The sequence below is a fragment of the Neovison vison genome, chromosome 6 (genome assembly GCF_020171115.1).
Source record: "Neovison vison isolate M4711 chromosome 6, ASM_NN_V1, whole genome shotgun sequence".
NCBI classification, from domain to species: domain Eukaryota; kingdom Metazoa; phylum Chordata; class Mammalia; order Carnivora; family Mustelidae; genus Neogale; species Neogale vison.
In genome coordinates this window covers 175008765-175025180 of record NC_058096.1, presented here as the reverse complement: position 1 = coordinate 175025180, position 16416 = coordinate 175008765, and the positions used below count along the sequence as shown (strand labels likewise).

The 16416-nt window shown below is 37.6% G+C and overlaps 1 protein-coding gene and 1 pseudogene across 5 annotated transcripts in view; both read left to right on the top strand.

Annotated features, from left to right (window-relative positions):
* Positions 1 to 16416, top strand: part of GRM7 (glutamate metabotropic receptor 7) — a 902298-nt gene that overhangs the window by 602728 nt on the left and 283154 nt on the right. For all 5 annotated transcript variants that reach the window (XR_006385106.1, XM_044253109.1, XM_044253106.1 and 2 more), the window contains exons 6-7: positions 3878 to 4078; positions 14379 to 14518. Coding sequence is in view for 4 of the 5 variants with exons in the window: in XM_044253109.1 (XP_044109044.1) it covers positions 3878 to 4078; positions 14379 to 14518 (341 nt within the window). In the remaining variant the exon portion in view is untranslated. The remainder of the gene's footprint in view (positions 1 to 3877; positions 4079 to 14378; positions 14519 to 16416) is intronic.
* Positions 11579 to 11890, top strand: LOC122909246 (annotated as a pseudogene).

Here is a 16416-nt window from a genome sequence, read left to right as displayed (position 1 = left end):
TCACACATGATGGCACTGGCCTATGGCTCCCAAATCCAGTCCAGCCATCCTCCTGCCCAAGTCAGCATGCACTGCCTGCCACCTGCTCAATGCCAAGTCAACACACCTTTACCTCAGAATGACAAGGACTCAAACTGACACCCTTCCCCTCAAATTCCAGCCTCTGTGCTCAAGTTTGTGCACAAAAGTTGGCATAATTACAACAGCAGAATGAAGCAATCCAGTGACACTAATGCCATGGAATATATAATGGATAAAAGGAGTGTGCTAACCTGATAACATCAATAAGCACATCAAAGAACTGAACATACAGTATGTTCCTGGTTCTTAGACCCATTTGTACCCCAGTGTTCATAGGAGCAATGGCCACAGTCGCCAAATTGTGGAAAGAACCAAGATGCCCTTCAACAGACAAATGGATAAAGAAGATATGCTCCATATATACAATGGAGTATTATGCCTCCATCAGAGAGGATGAATACCCAACTTTTGTATCAACATAGATGGGACTGGAAGAGATTATGCTGAGTGAAATAAGTCCAGCAGAGAGAGTCAATTATCATATGGTTTCACTTACTTGTGGAGCATAAGGAATAACGTGGAGAATATTGGGAGATGGAGAGGAAGAGTGAATTGGAGGATATTGGAGGGGGAGACAAACCATGAGAGACTGTGGACTCTGAGAAACAAACTGAGGGTTTTGGAGGGGAGGGGGGTAGGGGGTTGGGTGAGCTTGGTGGTGAATATTAAGGAGGGCATGTATTGCATGGAGCACTGGGTGTGGTGCATAAATAATGAAATTTGGAACACTGAAAAAAAATGAAATTAAAAAAGAAATAAAATTTTAAAAGGAAAGGAAAGAAAGAAAGAAACTCAGGAAAAATAAAACAAGATGAAATCAGAGAGGGAGACAAGCCATGTGACTCTTAATCACAGGAAACAAACTGAGGGTTACTGGAAGGGAGAGTGGTAGAGGGATGGGGTAACTGGGTGATGGGTTTTAAGGGAAGGGCACATGATGTAATGAGCACTGGGTGTTTTATAAGACAAATGAATCACTGACCTCTCTACCTCTGAAACTAATATTATACTATATGTTAATTAATTGAATTTAAAATAACAAAACTGAAAAGAAAGAAAGTTTTATATCTAAAAATTTTATTTGGAAAAGAAGTATGTAAAGAAAGTAAGAAAAAATGACCAACTAGGAATAAGATTTGCAAGTTAATCACAGAGTTAATGTTTCTAATTTTAAAAAGCCTGTAAAAATAGACAAGGAAATGACCAAGTTTTATAAAAGTTGGTTGCTTTATGAACAGTTTACAGAAAAATAAATACAATCATCCTTAGTCATATGCACAAATGTTCATCCTCCCCTATACTATGAAAATTGCAAATGAAAATATACTGAGGAGGTGCTTCACATGTATCTATATGATTGATAAAATCAGGTTCCACAATATACTTTGACTGAGGTCCTTAGAAATGATCACTCTCAGCCTTTGTTGGTAGGAGAGCAAATAGTATAGTCTCACCATAGAGAATGTGTCAGAATTTAGCAAAAAATACATATAAACTTACCCTTTAACAAACCAATCCGTATCTCAGACTCTACCACCAAAATAAGTAAAAAATTGAAAAAATTTTTAAAATATTTTATTTTTTTATTTAATAGACAGAGATCACAAGTAGCCAGAGAGGCAGGCAGAGAGAGAGAGAGGGAAGCAGGCTTCCTGCCGAGCAGAGAGCCCAGTGCAGGGCTGGATCCAAGGCCCCTGGGATCATGACCTCAGCTGAAGGCAGAGGCTTTAACCCACTGAGCCACCCAGGTGCCCTGAAAAACAACTTTCAAAATGCTATTCACATACTTAGAGTGTTAGACACGATATTTTAAGAACATTATAGTATTGAATAGAGCAAATGAATCTTCAGAACGGTATCATTAAGAACCAGTAAGCATGTAAGCAGTAAGCATGAGGTTGATTGATATTTAAATGAGATACATAGAAAGATATTTATGTATAGATAGATACTTATGTCTCTATAGCTATATAAAATAGAGTGGCTACCTTATGAGATACTAATGTGTGGTCTGAAAAGGAAAAATACAAATTCAAGCAAATTTGGGAAATTGTTCTTAGAGATTATAATTTTTCTCATAACATTAAATGCTTTGGAAAAGTCTGTTGACAAATCTAAAAATATGTAATGCAGTGTCTATCAGGAATCTTTTCTTTTGCAGGGGTAAGTTTTGGGATTGTAGAATTCCTCTTGTTTGTTTACTATAGAAGTGTGCCATAGAAAACAATTTGGGAAATACCGCTGTGAAAGTGAAATTCAATCTGTGGATAATTATTCTTCCTAAAGGATCAAGAAGTCTAAAGAGAGTTCCTGGTATCATGTGGTTAATGAATGCATAATTTAATACAAGTATTGTTTAGAATCTACTAAATATTAAATATTGTGTTTGCTTTTGGTGACATAAGGGGAAGAAAGAAAAAATTATGGGAAACTGGTAGAACATTAAAATATAGTGCTACTATTAATTTTATAATAAAGATTTCAAATTTTTCTTGAAAATCCTTAAATGTGATTGAGGGACTAAGTGTAGGCAACAATTGCATCATGCCAGAGAGAGAAAATTAGGTTGTGATGAGTGACAGCAGGAGGCAAGATGTTCCTGGCAAAGACAAGAACATGAGTAAATGTAACTTAACATTAGAGTCAATAGTATTCAGAAAAAAAGAGCACCCTATCTGTCTGGAACAACTACAACAACAAAAAATTGTTGGTGAAAGGTTTGTGTAAGTCCATCCTATTAAGAAGAATATGGGCTTTGGAGTTGGACAGATTTGACCTGTCATAATCACTTTAGTGATTATTCCCAAGTGGTCTTGGGAAGTAATTTAATCTCTATTAAGGCTGACCTTTTCTATCTATACAGTAAAGATAAATAATATTTAACTCATAAAGTAAGAATGAAATAAAAATAACATATAACATTTCTAACACAGTGAAGGGCATTTAATGTCACTTCTTATTAGGCAGATCAGGGCAAAGTGATGAGCATCCTCATTTGTTAGGGGAAAGAATTTGAATTTTATTTTGTAGGCAATGAAGAACCATGGAAGAATTCTGAGCCTGAGGGTGAGGTGATAAGCTCTGTGGTTTGGAAAGATGAATATGGAGGAATGAATAGATAAAGAGAGGCATCTAGCATTGCATCATAATGGAAGATGAGAAGGGCGTAATGGGGCTCATAGTGTGGCTACAACTGTTAAGTATTACTTAGCTAGAATTCATAGAACTTGGCTCCTCATTAGATAATATGAGGGTGAAGAGTAAGAAAAGAAGGAATAAGAAAATGACAATTTGTATCCTGAGCACCTGAGTGGCCAGTAATACCAGACACTGAGCCAGACAAAAGATGGAGTAGGTATATAGAAAAAGATTGAAATTTAGGTGTGGAATTCAGTTTGTTTTCTGTCATTTTTCTTTTGATCTATCACCTTTATAGAGTGAGTGAACTTTGAAGATTTTAATATTGAAGTCCAGTCTTTAATCCCAACAATCCCTTTATTCTATGGAACTGCTATATTTGATCAGTGTGTTGGCTTATTACAAAAGCTGTCATTGTGATCTTTTGGAATATGCTTCTAAAATTTATCTATTACATGAAAAAGATTAATGCTACCAAGTCAAATACCAAACACTATCAAAACAACTTAATAAGGTAGCCAAACGTAGATATGTACTTTGCACAATTGTATCCCCCAAAACATTGTTTGTTTTAAGTATAGTTGAAAGTAAATGCAAATGTAGACATTTTACTCAACACCAATCTTTCTGTGTGTGTGTTTCTTGTTTTAATGTGCAGGACAGGAGAGAATTGGAAAAGATTCCAACTATGAACAGGAAGGTAAAGTTCAATTTGTGATTGATGCAGTCTATGCGATGGCTCATGCCCTCCATCATATGAACAAAGATCTCTGTGCTGACTACCGAGGCGTCTGTCCAGAGATGGAGCAAGCTGGGGGCAAGAAGTTGTTGAAATATATCCGCAATGTTAATTTCAATGGTGAGTCTCTAAATAATCACGCTTTTGGAATTCTAAGTGTTGGCATAGTGTGTTTCCTAAGTTATGTAGTTGAATTATTTATTGCAAAAACCCAGCTGTTTATATCACTTCAAATGGCTCATTCAATATATGAATGATGAGTAAATGAATGAGTGAGTGAATATTTGGGAGCTATGGTTTGTCTTCTCTTCCCCCAAATAGAAAGATACTTGCAGAAAGCTAGATTCTTCCTCCGTGAATATCCATAGGAGTGGGAAGGGGAAGAGGAAAGAAAGGGAACCATTGCTCCAGGTGTCTGTGTCATTTGAAATAATGATTGTGAATTGCCACAATAACTACATTCCAGATTATGCACATTCCTGTTACAAATTGTTTACCTAAAAGGGTAGGAAAAATGGGCAAATAGGGTAGAAGGCATAAGGGCGAAATACCACTTCTCTGATAGTATCTTTCATATAGTATTGACTCTTACAACATTTAAACACATCATGTATCAAAAACTAAACAGTTAAAATAAACCCAAATGTGGCTTGCATTAGTCAGAGTTTTCCAGAGATGTAGAACCAATAGGATATATATATATAGATATACAGAAGAGAATAACTTATGGAAATTGGCTCACATTATTATAAAGAGAGGGAAGTCCCTCTACCTTCAGTCTGCAAGCTGGAGAACCAGGGAAGTTGGTATTGTAATTCAGTCCAAGTCTAAACACCTAAGAAATGGAGGGCCTGTGGTTTAAGTCCTGATCTGAGTCCAAAAGCCAGACACCTGGGAGCACCAGTATCTGAGGGCAGGAGAAGGCACAGGTCTCAAGAAGAGACAGTGAATTGGTCCTTCCTCTGTCTTCCTGCTCTAGCCAGAGCCTTAAGAGACTGAACGATGTCCCCACTACTTTGGGGAAGGACACCTGCTGTATTCAGTTTATCAATTCAAATACTAATCTTTTTCAGATATACCCTCATTAGACATACCCAGAAATAGTATTTTACTGGCTATCTGGGCATCTCAGTCAAGGCAACACAGAAAGTTAACCACCACATAGGTATAATGCAAAATTCAATATAGAGAGTAATAAATAAATTTAACTATGTCCAAATGAGTGATGTAACCATGCTGAAGGGTTTAAGGAATAAAAAATGAGCACGGGTAGTTTCAGAACATAGTTTGACTATATGCTATATAAGACCAAAGACAAAAATAGCTATACACAACTATTGTACAATAGCTAGTAAACTTGTGGGTTCACAATTCTGAAAATAATTTATGTATGTAAGAGGAGTCAGAGAATAATGAAGCATATTGTGGATAATGAGCGCTAGGTTTCTTACAGTCAGAAAAAAAAATTACTAGTAAGAATGAGAGAGAACTGGAAGGAATGCTGTGTTGTGTTTGGATAGGAGATACCTGCATGAACTCATAGCTTGCTTGCTTGCTTTTTCTTTTTTGATTTATTTATTTTGAAAAAGAATGTGTGTTTGAGCAAGGTGGGGGATTATGTTGGAAGGACAGGGCAGAGGGAGAGAAACCTCAAGTAGAATCCCCACTGAGCATGGAGCCCAACATGGGGCTCCATCCCAGGACCCTGAGCTCATGGTCTGAGCTGAAGTTAAGTCAGATGCTCAACCGACTGACACCCAGATGCACCAGAACTCATAGCTTTTAATATGCCTGAAGATAAGTAGATAGAGAAATAGATATGTGTATGTTATATATGTATACATACCTGTGTTGCCTAGTTCTGGCCACTGAAAGGTCTAGGAGCAATGACACCCTGGTAGAAAAGATGACACCTAGTACCCACATCCCATTTATATAGACACTATCCATTAAAAAGCATGAGAGCTGTCTAGAATAACTGTAGATTCAAGGGCCAGGACATTTAAAAGATGAGTCTGAAGCATCATGTTATGTCAGAAAGTATGAGTGCTCAAAAACTGAAGGGGGGATTTTGAAAGAGCCCAGGAACCAACTTGAAGGAGACCACACTTGCCAATTGGAGGGCAATAATGGATTATAATAACAGAATGAAACAAACATCTATGAGTCCATACTGATAGAAATAAATAACTGAACTGAATACATAAGTGCAGAAGAAGTATAATGTAATGATAGATGGTAGCTCAAAATCACCATTTTGCAAGGACCCCTCTACTAATTGTTCCAAGCAGGAACCATCAGTGGATACTAAAATTATTGGGATACAGTATGATCAGAAACAAGGCCTCTGCATGGCCTCAAAGTACCTTCCACCAAGAAACATTTATTGCAAAGGAGAAAAGAATAGCTTAACAGTGGAGAAACCTGGAAGACAGACAGCACCTTAAAAAGATAATCAAGGTTAACATCACCAATAATGAACCTTAGTGACATCACTTACCTTTGATACCCTATGAATGTTACAACATCACTTCTGAGGTGTTATTGCTAAAAATGTGTAACTTCACTCTAATCACAAGGAAGCATCAGAGAAATCCAAATTGAAGGATGTTTTTTAGAGTAACTGATGGGTACTCTTTAAGACTTTCCAAGTCAAGATAAAGATAGAGGAGGAATTATTCCAGACTAAAGAGACTAAGGAGACATTACTATTAATGTAATGTGGGAACACTGATTGATCCTATACTAAAGGACATTAATAGGACAATGAAGAATTTTTAAATTGTCATTTTATTTTATTCTTTTCATCATGATAAGTATACTCCTTAATTCCCATCATCTATTTAACCCATTCCGCCATCACTTCTCCTCTGTAACTGTGACTTGGTTCTGTTTCTTGGTTTGCATCTCTTTATTTCCTTTGCTCATTTGTTTTGTTTCTTAAATTCCACATGAGTGAAATCTTATGGCATTTATTTCACTGACTGACTTATTTCACTCAGCCTTATACTCTCTTGTCCATCAATGCCATTGCAAACAGCAAGATTTCATTCTTTTTTATGGCTGAAAAATATTGCATTCTATATACATACCACATCTTTCCATTCATCTATCAATAAACACTTGGGCTAATTCCATAATTTGGCTATTGTCAATAATGCTGATATAAACATAGGTGTGCATGTATCTCTTTGAATTAGTGTCTTTGTATTTTGGGGATAAATACCCGATATTGAGATTGCTGGATCATAGGGTAGTTCTATTTTTAATTTTTGAGGAAACTCCATACTGTTTTTCACAGTGGCTGAACCATTTTGCTTTCCCTCTAACAGTACTACAGCGTTCCCTTGTTTTTACATCCTCACCAACACTTGTTGTTTCTTGAGTTTTTTTATTTTAGCCCTTCTGACAGGTATGAGAAATTTTGATTTGCATTTCCCTGATGTTGAGTGATGTTGAGCATCTTTTCATGTGTCTGTTGACCATCCGTATGTCTTCTTTGGAGAAATGTCTCCTCATGTCTTCTGCCCAGTTTTTAAATGGACTACTTTTAGGGTATTGAGCTTTATATATTTTGCATACTAATTCTTTAATGGATGTGTCATTTTCAAACATCTTCTCCCATTCCATAGATTGCCTTTTAGTTTGTTGATTGTGAGAACTTTTTAAAATTGTATATGTTTCAAATAGTATTAAATCAATGTTTATTTCCTGAATTAGATTATTACATTATGGTTTAAAAAATCATCTTCTCTTCTTGTAAATAATAATCCATTTAAGCTCACAATACTACGTCAGTCATTCAGGAGTTACCTTGCAGGTGGACGTAGGGGAACCATATCCAATTTTGGAACTAATAGTTTCTTAGTTAAGATGGAGACCAAAATGACCATATATAAAACCAGAAAAACAGTTTAACCACAAATAATCTTTTGTTATTGTTTTTTCCAAATTCTAAGAATATCCTAAAATATATAATTCCCCAGAACTAAATGCATATAAACTCTATTATTTATCAAACAGAGCTGCTTATCATATGTGTTATGGTCAGTTTGTGGTTTTGCATTCTGGTCTGTGGATGTGCTTGGGCATTCTTACCTTAATGAAAAAGTTGATTTAAAAATGTCCTTTGTGACCTTTCACTGACTCTTCTTCTAGGTTTCTGTAGACTCATTTAGTCAAGACGGTCTTTCCCACTGATGAGCCAGAGGAACTGGACAAAAAGTTTTCAAATGATTACTATGAACCAAAACCTGTGCTATGTACTTCACTTGTATTGGCTGGCTTAAATTTCAAAACACAAAATTGTTTAGATTCTCTTGTTTTCCTTAATTTTTTATAGATAAGGAAATTCATAGAGAAATTAGGAACAATGATGTTCAAAGACACGTATGTAGTGATGATGCTACATACTTGGTCCCTATGTTCCTAACTCCACAACTTTCTCCCTTGACTACTATTTAAGTGTCTGAGAAGAAGGGTTTACTGCATCATTCCTGCTGACACAATGGAGACTTTTTTGCATGTTTTATGGAGAATTTTGATTTTTCTTTGTCTCAGTAAGCTTAATTGTGCTCTTATGTTACTTTAATTTGAAGTTTTTTGTACCCCTGGGAGTTTTGTTCCAGACCAGTAGAGTACAATTTAATAACTCTGAAATTCACATTTACCAAAGCATCAATTTAGGAAGTAAGAAAATGCCCTGAAAGTATTGTTATAGGTTCACCAAGTACTTAACCTCCTTTTATGCACCAAGAGAAAAGATGGCTAATTTTTTCTTCATTACTTACAGCCATTTTTTCCTGCATCCCAAATGAATGCAGTGACCTGAGCCTAAATTTGATTTAGTTATCTCTGTGTTGGCCCATCCAACTCAATGTCACTACTTGCAGATGTAAATTTAACAAATTTGTTATCCACATATCTAATCTTAGAGAATTGCTGTATCATGAAAGTAGCTAACCTGAAATGTGTCTGTATCTACATGTGTTAGTTTCCAGAGAACACATCGGATTGGGCTATGTTTTGTAAGAAAGACTCATCTCATGTGTTCTTGAAAAATAAGGTTAGCTTTCCTTTGTTGAGAGGTAAGATCTAGTTTCCCTCTCCTTGAATCTGAGGGAGCCTATGACTAATGCAGAAGTGACACCATGTGATTTCTGAGGCATAAAAGTAACGGGACTGCTGCCTGATACTCTTGGAACATTAGTATTATGGAAACAGCCACCATGTTGGGAGGAAGCCAAGAACTCAAACAGGCCATATGAGGGTACAGCAGCCATAGCCCCAGCTGAGATCCCAGGTGACAGCCAGCATCAATTATCAGGCATGTGAGCTTCAAGCTGCCCCCACTGACATGAGGACCAGAGAGGTGATGTCCCTGCCGAGCCCAGCTCAAATTTCAAAATACAGGTCGTCATTATTTGAAGCACTAATTTTTAGGGTGGTTTGTTGAGTAACAATAGATGATTAAACACAAATCAGTGCTGCATTTCTGGAATCTGGGTATGGGGTGGTAAAGTGAGAGAAAAATGTAAATACCTTGATGCAAAGGACTCTCATCATCTGGGCAATCTAGATCCCAAATTCTGCTCTGGAAGAAAGGAATTTTATTCAGATACTCTAATTCAGTAGAGGATATTGATGACAAATACCTTCTGTCATCTGGTTTCCTCTCAGTGTCCTAGCTTGGCAAGGGGCCCTATTTCCTTCACCATTCTATGCTTGTGTCCTGGCCCTGATAGCTGTGGACATTTCTGCAGATGATCACTTCTCTTTGATAACTTCTTTCTCTTCTCTGGACTTCTTTGATTTTTTTTTTAATATAGTTTTCAAGTCTTCATTAAACATAATCCCTTTTATTCTCTTTCAAGAAGTTCAGGGATGCTGTTAAATAGGAGCTATGGCACAAGAAAACCCTGGAAAGAATAAGCCTGTTGCATTATAGAATCCATCAAAAAGGTCAAAGCCACACAATATGCTATTACAAGTCATCACTTAGATAAAGTATTCAGCTCTTCTGCCTTAATTTTTTTTAAAGCATGAACTTTAATGAGAATGGAAAGGGCATGGCAAGAATCATTTCTCCTAACAAAGATTGTAAGAATAGAGAAAGATTAGGCAGTGTGTCTCATTTTGATGAATATTTAGCTGGTGAGCTAGAGATCCTTTGGAGCCCCAGGCCTCCAATATTCTTGCTCTCTCTTCTCAAAGACTATGAAAAGCTCAAGTCATATTATTTAATGAATAGAAGCTGTTGAATTACAGCAAAGCACAACATGAATCATAGTATCCAATGTGAAAGAAAAGAAAGGTGAGCATATGAATATTAATATCTTCCTGCAAAATGATAGGATTCTCATCTTCTTGCTAATAACATGTGGAATCCAGATTTTCTTTCTTCTCCTTATACTTAGAATGCTCACTGAAAGAAGAAAGTCAGTATTAAAAAGCCTCTTACACCGTTGGTGGGAATGCAAGTTGGTGCAGCCTCTTTGGAAAACAGTGTGGAGATTGCTCAAGAAATTAAAAATAGAGCTTCCCTACGATCCTTCCATTGCACTACTGGGTATTTACTCCAAAGATGGAGTGAAAAGAAGGGCCATCTGTACCCCAATGTTTATAGCAGCAATGGCCACGGTCGCCAAACTGTGGAAAGAACCAAGATGCCCTTCAACGGACGAATGGATAAGGAAGATGTGGTCCATATACACTATGGAGTATTATGGCTCCATCAGAAAGGATGAATACCCAACTTTTGTAGCAACATGGACAGGACTGGAAGAGATTATGCTGAGTGAAATAAGTCAAGCAGAGAGAGTCAATTATCATATGGTTTCACTTATTTGTGGAGCATAACAAATAGCGTGGAGGACATGGGGAGTTAGAGAGGAGAAGGGAGTTGGGGGAAATTGGAAGGGGAGGTGAACCATGAGAGACTATGGACTCTGAAAAACAATCTGAGGGGTTTGAAGTGGCGGGGGGTGGGAGGTTGGGGGAACCAGGTGGTGGGTATTATAGAGGGCACGGCTTGCATGGAGCACTGGGTGTGGTGCAAAAATAATGAATACTGTTATGCTGAAAAAAAATTTTTAAAAAAATCATTTTTGTTATTGATGGTGTGTGTGTGTGTGTGTGTGTGTGTGTGTGTGTTTTCCCCTCTCTACTGGAAAAGCTTAGGTTGATTAGCATACAGAGAGGGCTTAAGAGCTTTCTATTGTGATGAAATTGGGTGCCTTTGTGGGCTATGGGGATAGTGTTTAGGTAAGACAGAGGAGGAGCAAATTGAAATAGTGCCCTTGGCCAACGAAGATGCACCCACTAACTCAAGTTGGTGAGACCAGCTTAATGTTGTTTATAGATCACAGCTCATCTTCAGAATGGGCTGTCATCTAATCTTTAGAAAATAAAAAAAAATTACACTGATGGAGAAATTCAAATAAGATATGAGTTAGGAGAGACAACTTCGGTGCACAACAAACTAAATATCTGAAGATGGGTGTTCTCGTCTTGAGATACCAACAAATAAAACAATGATAATTCTCGCTCTTGGCCACCTTGGCATCTACTCTTTGTGGGGCTGTCCCTCACCTAAGGCAGGAAGACGGTGGCCATGAGAAGATGAAAAAGTCACTGGGATCAATAAACCTAGGCTCCAGCTTGTTGTGAAAAGTGGGAAGTACAGACTCTCAAAACAATCAGACATGGCAAAGTGAAGTTGGCCATCCTCACCAACTGCCCAGTTCTGAGGAAATCAGAAATAGAGTACTATGTCCTGTGGCTAGAACTGGTGTACATCATCACTACAGTGGTAATAATATTGAGATGGGCACAGCATGTGGGAAATACTACAGAGTAAGCACACTGGTTATCATTAATCCAGTTGATTCTGCTCTCATTAGAAGCATGCCAGGACAGCCTGGTGAAAAGTAAATCACACAAATTTTTTTCTTTAATAACTGGCCAGAGCTTGTTTTTAAAACAAAAACAATAAACAAAATCATTCCCGTCTCTTGAGCATTTGTTACATAAGAGGCATGGAACTAAGCAGTTTATATACTTAATTACACTAAATCCTCACTATCATGAGATTAGTAGCATTAGAGAAAGGTAGCATTAGGGATATTCAGAACCTGAAGGAGACTGAATAACTTAACAGTCACACTTAGAAGGTGGTTCCTGGAATTTAAACCCCTTCTTCGGGATTCCAAAGCCATTTATTAAGGACTATTTTAGTTTCGTTAGTTGAGACATTCTGGGGCAAGGAACGTCCCCCTTTTAAACCTAAGTATACTTTGTCACCTGTCAAATTAGCAAGTTTGATGTTCTGTGTTCTCTAGCTCTTTATTGGTTTCATATTGCTGCCTTAAAAAATACCATAAATTTAGTGGCTTAAACAACATACATTTATGATCTTACAGTTCTGTAGTTTGGGAGTCTGACATGGGTCTCACTGGGCTCTGTTAAGGTGAAGGCAGGGCTGGTTCCTTCTGTGGGGTGTAGGGGAAAAAAATCAGTTTCTTTGATTTTTCTAGCTTGTGAGGGCCCACTTGGCCTTCTGGGATCATGAACCTTTCCTCACGTCACTCTAACTCCTTGGTTTGACCATCACAAATCCTTCCTCCTCTGAGTCCTGTTCCCTCGTTCCTAGAGGGATCATTATGATTTCTCCAAGTTTAACCAAATAATCCAAGATAGTTTTCTCCCATCTCATGATTCCCAATCATATCTCCAGAAATCTCTCATTTTGTATGGTAACATTCATAAGTTCTGGGGATTAGGACATGGAAATATTTGGGGAGCCAGTACTGAGACTACTGTAAGCTCCAATTTTTTTTTTTTCCATTTTCAATAACGAAGTATCATAAAATCCTATGCTCGGCAGTTGGAGGATGGTATGGAGTTCTTTAGCTATTTCTGTATCCTGCCTATATTTTGAATTCCCTCTTCCACTAGAGGTAAGCTTCAGCATAGGATTGCAATTCTGTATGTCTCTGATGACCTAATATATTGTCACACTGTTTGGACCCATTTCCTAACTCTATCCTTGTGTGGCCACTCAGCACCATGCCTACCTCCCTAAGTATAGGTGCTTTTTTTCTTTTTTTTTCCTTCCTGTTTTAGGTTATTTTTTTCTAGTTAACATGTCTGTTATCCCCCACTCCCCACCCCGTGCATGTTATTGATACAAATACCATGTTGGCCCAGCTTCTGCAGGAGGTAATGACTCTGCTAATCAAATGCAGAACTTTATCATCATTAGGGTCTTAAATTTATAATGAAAATTATCAAAAGGGCTTCATGCTTATTATCTTTATTTATCCTACCCCTCTTCAACAAAAAATAGCAAAATGAACTTCTGTTCTTAGTGATTCTCTTTCAGCTTATAAATGATCCTTAATTTCCTTGTAAAAGACAGGAAATAGATCGTTTCCTCTGCAGAATATCAATACTCTGAGTTAATACTCCAAGATACTCTTAATACTCTAAGATACTCTAGAGTCACATACCCTCAGGCCAGTGGTGTTTATCCTATTTCCAAGGGATCATGAGAGAAACAGCACTCAGTTTGCCAATTCTTGAATCCTTTGTAACTGTTGCTGAAAGTAACCCAAACCCACATCTCTCATTCTCTGTGTATGATTTGCCAGTTGGTCCATGTGGTTAATACTAAGGAGCTTTTCACTCACATCTAACTTTCAAAGGTTACACACAGACACACACACACTCTCTCTCTCTCTCTCAATAAATGTATTCGTCTTTTTAAGTTGACTTCAGTGTCTAATTCTGCCAAAATAATGGGTTTCATCTAAGCCCCACATTTTAAAGAAGACCCACATAGCAGATTGAAAAAAAAATTATTAAATACTTTCCGTGTACATTGGTAAGCATTTTAGACTGGTTATATAAATTAGACATGGTCAGCAATAAATATGTTGAAATGTGACCAATATCCAAGTACATATTTAAGTAAAGTTTTTGGTTTAGTTGCATTTTAATTCTCTTAGATTTCTTTTTTTAAAAAAATGTACTATTTTTGAAATGATTCTTTATTAATCACATTTGATAATTAAGTGGAAACTAAAATAATAATACAACTTTAGATGGTCTCTGGGAAGTAATGCATTTAATTTTCCCCACAAGGGGAGAAGATTAGCATAAAATATCAAGAAATATTGAGATATAGAACTGTTCAAAGGGGGAGGCAGGTCACCTGCCCACCTTCTCTAGTAAGCATCCACAGGCCACAGTGATGATTTGCCTATGGGGTTACCCATTGCCCATTTAGGGGGAACCTATTAAACAATGTGATAATCTACTAGCTAACTTGCTTATCAGCAGGTCTCCAGACCATCACCCAAGGCATAAAAGGTAGACAGAATCTCGATTATAAAATCTGGCATTTTCTTGTCTTCCTCAGGGAGTGCAGGCACCCCAGTAATGTTTAACAAAAATGGGGATGCTCCTGGGCGTTACGACATCTTTCAGTACCAGACCACAAACACCACCAACCCTGGTTACCGCCTGATTGGGCAGTGGACAGATGAACTTCAGCTCAATGTGAGTACTACTTATCCCTCTTCCTTTCTCATGCGATGAATGGACAGACTTTTAATGTGCTCAGTCTGGCAAACATTCTTGTTTTTATGTTTGTGTAGTTATATATGTGGGCATGCATCCTGTTAAAATCATCTGCAGGGATTGATAATCCATAATAATGTAAGAGTGATGGTGATGATGATTAGGATGATAAAAGTGTGCTTTGAATTTGTACTGGGTATTATACTCAGCTCTTACAGGAATGATCTCATTTAGCCTGAGGCTTGAATTGCTTAACAAACAAGTTCCGTGCTAATACTTTAAAAGATCCTTCTCTTGGTCATATTTTCTTTCTTCTTTCTTCTTTTCTTCTTCATATGGTGATGTATTTTTTTCATTTAGAGCATTTTAGTGAGTCACTTTGGATTTTACTGAGATTCTCTGAGTAATTGCAATGTTAACATCCATAACCTCTTCCTCTTCTGGTCAAACATGACCTTGAGTAAGCGGCCACTTCCTTGTGCAAGGTTAGGTCAAAGTGCACCAGCCAGAGACCATCAGTTGGTCATCTGTAGTCAGACACAGTTAGGTTTATTTAACTTTTAATTGCATGAAGTTTTCTCCTGCCAGCAAAACCTCTTCATGATGAAGGAGTTTCGTTGTCATTTATTATATGTTTGGGGCTGAGGTGGGTGATTTTCAGGAGGTTTAGGGAAATGATTAGTTTTGGTTTGGGCCCTCTTAGGAAATAGACACAAGTTGATGATAGTACACCTTCGTGATTTTTGTGTAGGGGATGGGGAGATAAAGGCTAAGCAAGAGATGTCACTTAAAAGAGAAATAATAGGCACTTTGGAGAACTGAAGAAGGGAGAAGTTATATTTGTGGTTGCAGAGTATCCTTCTTTCTTTCTAGTTTCAGACCCAGTTGTGGAGTGGCCTTGTTTTTGTCTTGTTCCACCACAGTCATTGAGTGACTTTGTCTGATTATCATTTATATTCTGCAGAAGTTGTTGAGGTTCTGTTTGGAATGGGCCCACCTCCATGTTACCTAACAGCTTTCTTGCCATTTAAATTTTTTTTTCATTTCTTAATATTTTAGGTTCAACATTCATTGGTGTGCTTCTCATAATATTTACAATGTCCTACTTAAAATTACTATTAATTCAAATAAATCTACCAATCTTCACAGACAGTAAAGAACACGAACTATGGTCCATCCACCCTGGCTGAGCCAAACCCAGCTGGAGCTCAGCAACTCATGTATCCCATGATTTTTCTCCTTTCCTGAAAGGGTTCTTAAACAGGTCATGTCCCAGCCTGGTGCTTGGGGTCCTGGAACCCAGTGCAGCAGAAGTTGGAGAAGTAAGGACATTGTGGGGCCTCTATGCTCAGGTGTACTTGAGAGGGTTATGCTTCAAGAGGTTCTGCAGCAGGTCCCTTCCTGCAGTGGTGTGGTGGGTGGCTACACTGGGCAAGACTTATAAATTGGGTAGAACATCCCAACTTCATAAATATTATAGTATATACAAATACATGATTTTCTTTGGTCCAGCAGGTTCCTGAATTATTCTGGTTTCTTCAGAGACATGGGACCAATGGAGTAGATGATAGGTAGTTAGATTATATGAAAATGGCTCATTCAGCTATGAAGGATGAGGAGTCCCAAAAAGTCTAATTTGCAAGCCAGAGGCCCAGGAGAGTTAATGGTGTAAGTTCCAGTCTGAATGTGAAGGAAGGGGAAGACTGATATTCCAATGTAAAGATAGGCTGAGAGGATTCTTTCTGACTCAGCCTTTTTGTTGTATTTCAGCATTCAAGTTTGTTGAGGCCTACTCACATTAGGGAGGGCAATGTGTTTTACCCACTATGCCAGTTTAAATATTCATCCCATTCAGAAACATCCTTACAGACACACCT